Source organism: Carassius auratus, chromosome 17 (genome assembly GCF_003368295.1).
Source record: "Carassius auratus strain Wakin chromosome 17, ASM336829v1, whole genome shotgun sequence".
Taxonomy (NCBI): Eukaryota; Metazoa; Chordata; class Actinopteri; order Cypriniformes; family Cyprinidae; genus Carassius; species Carassius auratus.
The window spans coordinates 6,875,825-6,888,773 of NC_039259.1; the positions used below are offsets into that span (position 1 = coordinate 6,875,825).

The 12,949-nt window shown below is 34.9% G+C and overlaps 1 protein-coding gene across 2 annotated transcripts; it reads right to left on the reverse strand.

The window, feature by feature from the left end:
• Positions 1-454: 454 nt before the first annotated feature.
• ganc (glucosidase, alpha; neutral C) lies at positions 455-12,432 on the reverse strand. 2 transcript variants are annotated; one of them, XM_026285464.1, is made up of 24 exons: positions 12,339-12,432; positions 12,071-12,130; positions 11,787-11,889; positions 10,871-10,998; positions 10,600-10,776; positions 10,476-10,497; positions 10,327-10,393; positions 9,034-9,130; positions 8,727-8,910; positions 8,446-8,590; positions 7,339-7,574; positions 7,139-7,265; positions 6,922-7,001; positions 6,623-6,766; positions 6,455-6,551; positions 6,261-6,362; positions 4,357-4,600; positions 4,103-4,167; positions 3,224-3,300; positions 3,057-3,131; positions 2,854-2,967; positions 1,376-1,488; positions 1,044-1,174; positions 455-947 (listed from the first exon to the last, which is right to left on the reverse strand). In XM_026285464.1, exons 1-24 carry the CDS (start codon positions 12,371-12,373, stop codon positions 841-843), a joined length of 2,730 nt encoding a protein of 909 aa, XP_026141249.1. In that variant the 5' UTR covers positions 12,374-12,432; the 3' UTR covers positions 455-840. The 2 variants fall into 2 exon arrangements, 1 of the variants encoding a protein (XP_026141249.1); XR_003294121.1 differs by lacking the exons at positions 455-947; positions 1,044-1,174 and having other exon boundaries at positions 2,784-2,967.
• Positions 12,433-12,949: the final 517 nt, after the last annotated feature.

The following is a 12,949-nucleotide window of genomic DNA, read 5'->3' on the forward strand; positions in this document are numbered from 1 at the left end:
AGCGTCCCGCAAAGAGAGGCCAGTGAGATGGCCTACCTCAGCAGAAGGCATTCACAGACATTAAACCTGTTCTCAATAGAGTGCAGCATTAAGCACTCACAGCATGACGACAGCAGGCTTAACCTAACTTAACAAAACTCTCTATATTATGACACTTTATCAATGTAGATAATTAATAACCCTCTTTTGTAACCACAATAGTTGAATGTTCAGCTGTCTCATACAATAATTTTCAAAAGTTTGGGGTAGGTAACATTTTCTTAAAATGTCTTTTATTCTCATTAAGGCTCAATTTATCTGATCAAAAATACAGTAAAAGAGTTACATAAATATTACAATTTAAATTAAATGTTTCCTATTTTAATATATTTCAAAATATAATTTATCCCTGTGACGGAAAAGGTGTATTTTAAATCAGCTTCAATCATAAAAGACATTTGAATCATAAAAAACATACTCTTTGAGAATTCTTTATTTAGAAACTACGATTTTTTGCACAATGTTTTGTATTTTGAAAACATATTTCACCTCCATCATGTCAACTCTACAGTTTCACGTAAGTATGGCAAGGGAAAATGGCTAATAATTCATGTTAAACGAACCTAGCCATTAAAATCATATCATGTTATTAGCTTTCTTGAGGTAGATGAGCATTGTGGAGGGAATCTTTAACATTACATTCAATTGTTAAAGTGCTGTTTTAATTAAACAAATGTTTTATTGCAACTGCAAATCATTTTGACTCTTTAAGGCAAGCATCTGAAATACTGTAAACCAACCAAATCTTAAAAAGTTTAAAATAAAAAAAATAAAAATGGTAATTTGAAAAATTACCATCCACTAAATTTCTATTTCCCAGTCTTTGTGTATTTCTAGGTCCAGTCCAGTTAAAGTTAACACATCTCGCTTTGCATCAAATTCAAATGTGACTGTTGTCTTCGGCGCACCTTAAAGAGAGAAAGAGAAGGTTTAGTGACTAACAACTCTCTGGTTTATATCTAACAACACATTATTTATGTATAAAGTATTCCACTAATAGTTACCACAGACGGAAACTTTTGGCCTCTTCATACTTGGCCTGAGCTTGGGTTTTCTTTTCAAGCTATTCAGACCAAGAATGACCACTGATTCCACTTTGTCATCCGAGACAAACAAGCCTTGATCATCAGCACAGCTAAAAACATCAGCACAAGGAGAATGAACTGAATACACTGAACTCACTGAAAACACACGATGCAAGTTAACCTGTTCCAAGGTTTTTGTTTTTTCCATCACATTCCTAGTAAATAGCCCCCAAGGAACGGACAGACAGACTGATTGACTAATTGAATGATTAAATGATTGAAGGAAATTAAAAGCAATGTTGATTCATTACCTGTTGACAAGCCTGCCAGCTCGCATGGTAAAACGCCGCAGACAGAACTGCATCTGGTCTCTGTAACTAAAAGAGTGGCCATCATCTAGATAAAGAAATCCATCAGCATTGCCCTATAATGCAAAACATAGGATCAAAATCAATAGTCTATAATTTGGGTATGCATGTGTCTTCAAATCTCATTTATCATTGCACAGCTTAAAGATCTGACTATGAGCCCTTAACAAAACTTTTAAACCATGTACAGCCATGATTCTTTTGAGATGTACCTCTGTAATACTATGTTTTCTGGATATGTCTTGTTTCAAATTACTTAGAGCAGTAGTTCCAAATCTTAAAGTTTAATATTCACATATTAACAGCTCTCTGGTGAAAGTACACAGTAAAAAAAATTAAAAAATAAAATAAAAATTATATATATATATATATATATATATATATATATATATATATATATATATATATATATATATATATATATACTTGCATTTATAATTCAATTTCTTCAAATGTTTTATTTTTCTTATTATTTTTACTATTATCTATATTAACTCTAATTATAAAAATGAAGACAGAAACGTATATATGTTGTTAATTACAACTGTATTGCAAAGTTGTAAAAATACAATACTAACGTTTATGTCTCAAATTCATCACTTTCAGAATCCTCAAGATAATAACAATTCAAATCCTTGAGCTTTTGTTGGCAGAATACTGGTCAAATATTGTAAACAAATATTATATTAAAATACTGTATGCAAATTAGTGCTGTCATACGATTAATCACAATTAACTCGTTTTTGTTGACATAATATATTTAAGAAAAATATGTTACGTTTATATATTAAATATACAAACATATGATATTATTTATATGAATATCGAAATGTACACATTAATACATGTAAATATTTTTTACATTTATACATGCATGTTATATATACATAGCAAATAAACACAGTTCACACACACACACAAATATATATTAAGTGTGTTCTTGTTATACATAACATACTTACTATAGTACACTTAATTATCCTTAAGTAAAAGTAACTGAACTCTAACCAACATATTTTACAATTAAATCTATTTTTCTATGATGGCAAAAGTGAATGTTCAGCATAATTCATTACTCCAGTCTTCAGTGTCACATGAGCCCTTCAGAAATAATTATAATATGGTGATTTGATGGCCAAGAAACATTGAGACAGTGATTATTATCAATGTTGAAAACAGTTGTGCTATTAACATTTTAGAGGAAACCATAATATGTTTCTCTCAGTAATCACTGATAAACAGAAAGTTAAACAGAGCAGCGTTCATTTGAAACAGTCATCCATTACTAAACTGACACTTTTGATCTATTTAATGCATCTTTGCAGAAAAAAGTATTACAAATAGTACTAACCCCAAACTTTTGAACGGTAGAGTTTATAAAATCCCACCCAGTACTTTTTGTTGTATTGTTATGTGGTCACCTTACTGTCCAGGGCCACAGTGAGAGTGATGGGATGCTGCTGTAAGTCTGCAGTGCTGGAGCCACAACCTGCTCTCCTGGGCACCACTGTCCCCCCACGCTGGAACACAGGCACCTAACACAGAGGATATAGCGTAAGTGACCCTGTAAGAACACTAGTACTCAGTTGACTGCTGTATCACAGATGCTATGGGAATCACTCACAGTGTCCAGAGTCACTGGCAGATCCAGAGTTATCGCCGCATTGTGTACCGCTGCTGTGTTTGTGTCATACCACAGCTTTCAAATAAACAAAACATCTCTTATGAATGCACTCTAACCTTCAGTACAGTCAACGTATTCTCTTAAATTCATATGGAACATAGGTTTACCTCATCAGACCCCGGGAGCAGAACCTTGACCTCTGTGACCCCAGGATCTGTCACAGGGCACACAAGGAGAGCACCGCCTGTAACATATCTGTTAGTTAGAATGCTGTTGGACATTGGGCTGCTATGCTTTAAGAATTATATAATTATGCGATTAAATGAAAAACACAAATCAAGTGAAAAAAAAATATTAGCACTCCTTTTCCTTTTTTTGGAGTAGAAGAAAGATTTTTAATGTACTCATAATAAGTACTGATCGATAAAACATGTTTATTTATTTTATATACTTCAGCCTACAATAAATTAGTAGATGAAAACACTGAATATGTATTGATCTGCAAGTAAGCAAATATTAGATTTTATTACCAAAACACACACACATTATCAAAACATTACATTTTAATATACAAAAATTTTAATTTAAGACAATTCAAGTGAAAAATTGCACTGAATATTTTAAAATAAGAAATGCTCACAAATCATGCATCACTATATTGCATCTAGGAGTAGATGTTGAATTCTGGTGTTCAAAATAACAAGAAATGATACACTTTTGGGTAACACTTAGAACATATTCACTATTCACTAAGAGCTTTCCCTCTATAAAGTTCTAATGTGCTGCTTATTAATAGTGAAAAAAAATGTAATGTGGAAAAAAAGGGATATTATTGCTGTTTGTTCCATTTCTTATTAATTTGTTCCCTCATTTTAGTTAAATTGTGACCATTTAGACAAATTCTTAATTCATGGACACAATAATTTCTTTCATGTGGAGGGCTCCATAAATATTTGTACTTTTGTGCATTAACAGTGTTAAAAAAAAAAAGTCCACTGATAATGGCTTTATTAGCTGTATTACACTGCTGATCTGGTCATGTTTACCAATCATGTACTGGTTTTCCACCGCAAACATGCTTGTATCGCTGGGAAACTCTACCCAAAGAGGTCTATGAGGAAACACACAGAAACAAAGATTGGAACAGGCCTGAATACAATATGCATCTTTATCTCAACCTGTCTCCTGCACTACCTACCAGCTATCTTCTCTGAGGTAATAAGAATTTATAAATAAATAAACATGTAAATCTATTCTTCTGTATCAGCACATGATAGGAGTCATTCTAAAAATGCAGTACCTGATGGGAGGCAGGGCTGACGTGTGTGCTTGGTGAAACAGAGTGTACCAGTACGGCAGGAGACGGTATCTGTCCTGAACAGCAGAGCGGATCGCAGAGGTCACATCGTCCCCAAACAGCCAGGGCTCACGCCTCTTGGTCATCTTAGCAGAGTGTCCCCTGAAAAATGGCTGCAGAGCACCTGCTTGGTACCAGCGGACCAGAAGCTCAGGGTCTGGGTCCTGTACAAAGCCGCCTACATCAGCTACACACACACACACACACACACACACACACAAAATCATATTCAGTCAGTGATTCTGAACTGTATGCCTGATCAGAAAAAACATATACCTTTCGGAAGCACGGGGTCACCAATGCTGTAGTAATATTGAGCAATATTAATACAAATTAAAATAAATGTTTTCTATTTTAATATATTTTAAAGTGGCATTTATTCCTGTGATGGCAAAGGTGAATTTATCAGCCATTACTCCATTATTTAGTTTCAAGAAACATGTCTTATTAATTTGAATGTTGAACACACTTTAATATTTTTTTGTGTGAAAAAAATATTTACATATAAATTGTATATTTAAGTTAGGGCCGGGACTTTAACGCGTTAATTGAGATTAATTAATTACACAAAAAATAACGCGTTAACTAAGATTAATTAATTACAGAAAAAAAATTCCCGCATTTTTAATAACTTATTTTTGCACCGCGGAACGTTTCTCACTGGATGAGTTTCGGCGGACCGATTATACTGAAGCACCAACTAGCGTTCGCATATCACTGCAGCACATCGAGCCTCAAGGATCACCTCAACGCAAAACATATAGCAGCTAGCGTGGACTTTACACTTTATGTTGAACTATGTATTATTTTGTTGGTGCAACAGTTTATGTTGAACTCTTTATTGTTTTGGCCAAGGTTATTGAGAGATGGACTTAGTATGTTATGGCCTCTGAAGCAACAGAGAGATGTTTTCTAATAGTCAGTGTTTCCAATGTTCTGAATGTAATTGACAGTATTGTGTTTTACTTAAAAAAAAAAAAAAAAAAAAAAATACACTTTACAGAAGGTTCCAGCACCTATAAGCTACCTGAATTTCTGAAATGTACTATTTCTAAATTGTTTCAAAATATGCTATTGCTACACTTCATGGCAAAAATTGCACTGGTCTGCTAGACTTGGTTGAACAAAAATAAACAATATTTTGTTGCTTAAGCTTATGTATTCAGTCATTATTCAATGGTATACTATAAATCCATGTGAAAAAAAAAATTACTTTGATCTGTTCTCAGGTCAAATATTTATCTGCAAATTAAAATGCGATTAATTTCGATTAATTAATTACAAAGCCTCTAATTAATTAGATTAATTTTTTTAATCGAGTCCCGGCCCTAATTTAAGTATATATACATATTTCTCTAATATATATTAGTGCTTTCAATCGATTAATTGTGATTAATCGCATCAAAAAAAAAAGTTTGTTTATATAATATGTATGTGCTGTATATATTTATATTGTATATTTATTATGTATATATATATATATAAATACACACACATGCATATATATATTTCAGAAAAAAAATATGTTTATATATTAAATATATTTATTTATAATATAAATTATGAATATAAATATAGACATGTAAATATTTGCAAAATATACAGAATATATATATATATATATATATATATATACAGTGGGGCTCGAAAGTTTGGGCACCCCTTGCAGAATCTGTGAAAATATGAATAAATAAAAATAATGTGCATTTAGTATGATCTCTCTTATTTATTCAAAATTACTCGCATTTTCACAGATTCTGCAAAGGGTGCCCAAAATTTCGAGCCCCACTGTTTATATATAAATAAAAAAATTTGTAAGATAAAAAAAGTGTCATTATTAGTCGAACCTCCACAAAACTGTATTCCTGTCAAACTCAGCGACAGCAGCATGGGGATTGAAATCTTCAAGTACTCCCAAGTAGCAACATTGTCCCCAGTCCAGATGGCACCTGTGACAAACAGTTCAGTGTTGTTAGGGGTCCTTTTGTTTCCTCTATCAACACAATGGGCATAGCGTAATATCATCTGATTTTGAGATTACCTAATCTTTGAGACCCAGCAAAGAAAGAGCGTGAAAGGATAAACGGCCTCTCTGTGCCACCTGACCGGGTTAGTAAGCCCTCAAATGTAGCCATATGCTGTGAAAGAGGAAAACACATTATAACCATAGTCTGTATCTGTATTACAGGCCTGCTTTGACTGAGCTTACCTGATAAAAGCCATACAAATTGTGCAGTTCCCTGTGTTCCCATCCTCCGTGGTGCACTGCATCTTTGGGCATTGTCTGCTCTGGCCCGTTAAAGACCGACGGTTCGTTCATGTCATTCCACACAAACAAAGACTCTGTTGAGCCCTAATGCAAGTATGGATAAAGAATAAACAGTCATCTATAGGACTATAGAGACAATTCGTATGTTTTTAGATCAAAATACACTCAAATAGTGTTCAGTAACTTTTAGCAAGCAGCACAGTTAGATCAAATCTTAATAGTGACCACTTAATACTCACTTCATATTTGCTTAGAGAGAACCGTCTGGCATACCATGACCTTGTCTTTGAGCTACTGAAGTCCAAATAACAGGATTCACCTGATGGAGCAGTAATCACTTCTTGAAATGTGATTCTCAGTGTAAATAATTCTATAGGATTATTTCAATGTGTGATACTATAAACAGTTTTGTAAATCTGGGTTTGGAACGGAGTATTCATGTATATTGTCTCTTACCGGGCCAACATGTTCCTTCATAAACAACACCTTCTCTATTCTTCACGAAATGGCCCCCTTCTTTAGCCTCACAGTAAAGCGGCCAATCAGGATCAATCTTGATGTGCGGATCACTAATAACAACCAGCTAAACAGGCAAAGATTAAATACTGAATACTGCATTGTTTTAGGCATGTCTCTTTATAACCCCATTCTCGTACCTTCCTGTTCTTCTTCTGAAGGTGCTGCTGTAATTCGGCTGGGTTTGGAAAAAGCTGGGAATCCCAGGTGAAGTAGCGCTTCCCATCGGTGTGCTCTATGTCCAACCATATGACATCATACGGGATACAGTGGAGGTCAAATCCAGCATCCACCGCTTTCACATCTGCCTCGTCCTCGTAGTTCCAGCGGCATTGGTGATAGCCCAAAGAGAAGAGTGGAGGAAGAGCCTGGTAGCCTGGCGGCAGAGGAACACCAACGGAGCTTCTCAAATAGAACAGAACAAGGTCGCTGCCTTCTATAGAATTCTTTGTTTAAACTTTGCTTTCTGCAGTAGCTCTGTAGCACTGCTGTTGAAGAGTAATTAACTGGTGACGTGGATTTAGAGCTAACCGTAATGCTTATAACAAATGTCAATACAGTTAAAACAAGGGGCTCTTTCATAAATTAGTACATCTTTGCCTTTAAATGGGAAGGCGCTGAAAAGGGGTGGATCTACTAAAGGTCTCCACATTTATATCCACCTTATTATTAACATAAGAGCAGGTGCAGCCATTTCTTGAATGTGTGAGACTTCCTGTGTCAGCGGCTTCAGTTATTTTAGCTGTAGAAGAACGGTCCATTATGCTGCTTGATACGGCAAACAGCAATTTGCTTTCCTATAGTTTTGCTTTATTATCATTATAATAATCACACTGGTTTGTAGTGCAAATAGATTTACTTTCACTGTGCTTTGTTATTCTTCTAGTTCTTAGTATATCTATAGCAGCTAATGAATCAGAAGTTAGGGTTAGAGTTACATATTTGAAGAAAATAGCTTATTTTCACGTTGAAAAATATAGTGGATAGTCTTATATTACATATACTTGAAGCTGGAGTCCGGAACCTTTTTTGTGTTCAAAATTTACTCAATTAATATCATAAGTGCGTACATCATGAACCCAGGATTGCACAAATATATATATATAATAGAGTAAAATATTAGAAAACAAAATCACAGTGATATTATTTTTATTTTTGTAATCAAATCAATGAGACACAACACCAGAAGTGCTAATGTTAGCTTTCGGTTATACCCCCACTGACAGTGTTTGGGGGACGGTCAGTACCTGTGAGTTGAGCATACTGAGAGAACACCTGGGCAGCTGTGGGTCCCAGCAAAATGAAACAGTCGATTGTGCCGCTCTCTGATATCCATCTCACATCAGTCTGTGGTGAGATCTTGCTTTTCTTCCCTGGAGGTTCATCCTCACCCTGTTCAGACAACCAAAGAAACGAAGCATGCACATTTCCCCTATTTTATTCATTTTAACTGTTTTCTGAAAGCTTTGCAGTATGTAATTTCTGCCACATTACCATAATTGTTTCCAAAAAATAATTGAACCTGCACCTCATTTGGCTCTGGGTTGTACTTGACATCAACCAGCGTCTCAGAGGCGTTCAGCCAGAACACCCCAGCTGTCCTCTCCAGCTTGTGAGCTAGCAGGAAGGGGACAGATCCATAAAGACCCAGCCTGCTATTGATGTCATAGCCAAACACGTCCAGGTTGTACAGCCGATACGCCTCCGTGACACTGTGAAGTAAAACCACATTTGTGTTTGACTGCATTATGCTACTGTTTAGTTTGTCTTCTAGGTATAGTTCTCAACCACACTAGTTTTTGAATGCGTCGGAGATATTTTATGAAGTGTACTACCTTGTGTCCTTCAACACCAGAGTATCAGCATGTTCAGGAAGACCATACGTATGGCTGAACCCATGGAGACTTAAGTCCATCCCCACAGAACTAGGACCTAAATTAAAGACAGCAGCAATCATACGTTATAACATAACTACACAGAACCAGAAAATGTAGATTGTGTTTTCTCATGTAACTCGCAGGCGTGATGTTAGGGTGTCTATTAGTCAACGTGTCAAATTCATGTAAAAAAAAAAAAACTCGAACCAGGTGTGAAATCTGCATTGGGAATGTTTTGTGCCATTGCAAAATTCCCAATCACACCGTTTTCTATTGAAATGACTGGATTTTGCCTGCTAAATTTTGCCAAGAAAAGGCAAACTTGACCCACCTTTAAAGTTAAGGTCTGTTTAAATAAAGAAAGAAACTACCTATATAACATGACCATTTGTGACCCTGGAGCACAAAACCAGTCTCAAGTTGCTGGGGTAGATTTGTAGCAATTGCCAAAAATACATTATATGGGTCGAAATTGTAGATTTTTCTTTTATGCCAAAAATTATTAGGATATTAAGTAAAGATCATCTTCCATTAAAATATTTTGTAAATTTCCTTCTGTAAATATAACAAAACTTAATTTTTGTTTAGTAATATGCATTGCTAAGAACTTTAAAGGCGATTTACTCAATATTTAGATTTTTTTGCACCCTCAGATTCCAGAATGTCAAATAGTTGTATCTCGCCCAAATATAGTCAGATCCTAATAAACCATACATCAATTGAAATCTTATTTATTCAGCTTTCTGATTATGTATACATCTCAATTTCGAAAAATTTACACTTAAGACTAGTTTTGCAGTCCAGGGTCACATATTAGTGTCCACACCAACATACGATAATATTCGGTTTATTATAAGTGCAAGCTTCAGTTTTGTCATCTGCATCTTAAAACGTTCAAGCTCTTTAAAATCGAGTGTGTTCTGACTGGCAATACTTTCATCATTCATCAGATGGGAAAAAATAGTTATGAAAGTGATAACGATTTCACTCCTCTGTGTTGTTATTGTTACACCGTAGCTGGGGTGTGGACTTCACTATTCGTAAAGAACCAGAACGATTATTAAAACGTCATAGATTTGGTTATCTTTACAGTTATTGCCTTGATATAAATGGGTGTTTAAGGGTTTGTTGTTTAAATCCCTATTCCTCAGTATGCATGATTGATTAGTAAAACAAACACGCTTAATAATAATACAAGTTTCATTACAGTTTGAAAATGAACTATGGCGGTGTTATGTTATGGCGATTCACCATTTGCTTTGATGTCCTCAAACTGTCTGAATGTTTCCTTCCACAGCCCACATCGATTTTCATCGTCCTTTTGAGATGGAAACACAGGACTTGTCACGCAAGAAAGCTCTCTCAACAACACATTTTTTCGTTAAAGCCTAAATTCTCACCTGGCATGAATCTGAAGTTGACCTGGAACAGATTTATGTATGGAAAAACCAACATTAGCAAACATTTCCAAATGTGATTTTGTGTCGGTAATGAAACAACAGTATCATATATTGTTCCTGATACCTAGTCGGATCGCGCAGAGTCTCAAAGTAGAGTTTGTTTTCTGGGTTGAGAGTGACGATCTCCTCTTCATCACAGGAAATCTCTAGTTTGAAAGGAGAGAAGGAAACCAGCAGCTTGTACTGTCCCAGACCCCAAGTTAGACAAACGCAGTCCTCTCTCTTCCAATTAACTCTCAGCCTGCAAAGAAGTAACAATATTTAACTGGCAGAAGCAGATCTAGAAGAGAACTGATTTACAGCTGTTGAGAAGAATTTTAAAGTTAATGGCTTACGGCTCAAATCTCAAGTCTGGGAGCAGTACATCTGAAACATGGTAGCGTGGTTTCACCGGCTGTAGCTCATCAAGAGACACCCTGACCGCTCCACTTTGGGTTGCCCGTATTTGAAGACACAGCCGATCCTGTGAGGTGCAAACAGTTTCTTTATTTCTACTACAAATATGAATATAATGTAGGTTCACTTTGTAATATTTTACACAAACCTTTACAAGTGATGGTATACGAAGCTTATACTACGCTACTCTGATATACACTAACATTCAAAAGTATGGGGTCAGTCATTTTTTTATTTTAAAGAATTGTTATTCCAAAGAAACATTTTCAATTGGTCATGTGACAGTAAAGAAATTAATAATGTAAAAAAAAAAAAAATTGTATTTGAGATTCTATTAAAAAAACTAATCAAATCAGTCATGCATGATCAAAATAAATGAAACCTAGCTGAGCAACAGAAACTCTGAAAATGTTTAATAACCCAAAACTTTTTTAAATAGAGTATGTTACCATGGTACTACTGAATGACCATATTCATGAATAATGTAATGTACTCTTTAAATGGTACCGAATCAAAAATAATTTTTTACTTTTGTAATATATATATATATATATATATATATATATATATATATATATATATATATATATATATATACAGCACAGACCAAAAGTTTGGAAACATTACTATTTTCAATGTTTTTGAAAGAAGTTTCTTCTGCTCATAAGCCTGCATTTATTTGCATTTAATATATACATATATATTTGATTTTAACTAATGATTATGTCCCAGTCTTAAAAAAGCAGAATGAAAAAATAATAATATCAAATTCAGTTAAAGTCATAAAAATCATACTGTCTCAACAGGAAGCAAAATAGTGAGTGTACATGGAGGGAAAAAGCAGTCTCAGTGCACCTGAGAGTCCCGTTCACAGAGCTCCAGACTGGCTCCTCTCTCTGTGAGTACTAAAGTTTCGAAGGAGGCAAAGTACTGAGACACTGCTTTATCTCTCTGTCTCCTGTGGTAGAGTTCAAAGGTCAAAAATAATAAAAACATTTAACAATTCAATTTATTTAATATGTATTGACTAAAGAGACTTAGTGGCAAAATAATGTTCAATATTTAATAATAATAATACTAACAACAACAACAACAACAACAACAATAATAAAAATAATAATAACAATAATGAAATATACCTGTAGAATATTATGTCATGGTTTTTCTTAAACTTCTCTTGAATCTCACCCGGCACGAGGCTGTAATATAATATTGTATACAGTAGCTATAACATAAGCAGTGCATATTACGGTTCTGGTTTAATACTTCTTATACAGTGATCTTCAAACATATGCTACATGTCCTGGAAGACAGAAATGACAACAATGACAACACATATCGCAAACAAATGAAACACCGTGCTTTTAATCACGCTTTGTGTTCCAGCGTGGCTTTATTGTAATTTACCTCTCAAAGGATTCAGCTGAAACATTCACCTCCATGATTCCGCAAAAAAGAAGAGGAAGTTATTTGATAGGGCTAGAGGGGCGTGTGCTTTCCATTGACCGACAAACTAGTTCCTACCAATAAATGTGATAATGTTCCCCCCAGGGGGCGCGTGATGGCTCAGATGGCTCATCCGTTCCGCGTGCACGTTTCAGTGCGTTTCTGTGTCTTGTGGTACTTGAAAACGTTTGTAATATTGATATTAAAAATATTAATTTTCGCGATTATGCAAACGGGAGCTTGAGTCATCAGTCTGAATGTAAACTTCTTGTGTACATTAATCACTAACGGCTGTGATTGGTGCTTCCTGAGTAGCGTTGGGAAAAGTAACAAGTATCAGACCATAACACCACTGATGCTACACTGATGCACTGATGCCTTATTACTATTTATTGGACGTCACATCTCATATAGGAAATATACACAGGACACATAAAAAGCTAACTTTTTCCCGTCTGCAAGAAAGACATTTATTTCTGGATAGCAAATGTCCTAACCAAAGACTGTATAAAAACAGGTCCTAACTCACAAGCTGTTCTGATTGCATTTATGTCGAATGATGTGTGTGTGTA

What these genes read in the sequence shown, in the direction of transcription:
- ganc (XM_026285464.1), bottom strand. Translation starts at nt 12,373, where the DNA reads ATGGAGGTGAATGTTTCAGCTGAATCCTTTGAGAG. An exon ending in CTGGTGTTGAAGGACACAAG is followed by an intron (nt 8,911 to 9,033) that starts GTAGTACACTTC and finishes TTTACTTCACAG; the next exon opens with TGTCACGGAGGCGTATCGGC. An exon ending in ATTTGTATGGCTTTTATCAG is followed by an intron (nt 6,552 to 6,622) that starts GTAAGCTCAGTC and finishes CCTCTTTCACAG; the next exon opens with CATATGGCTACATTTGAGGG.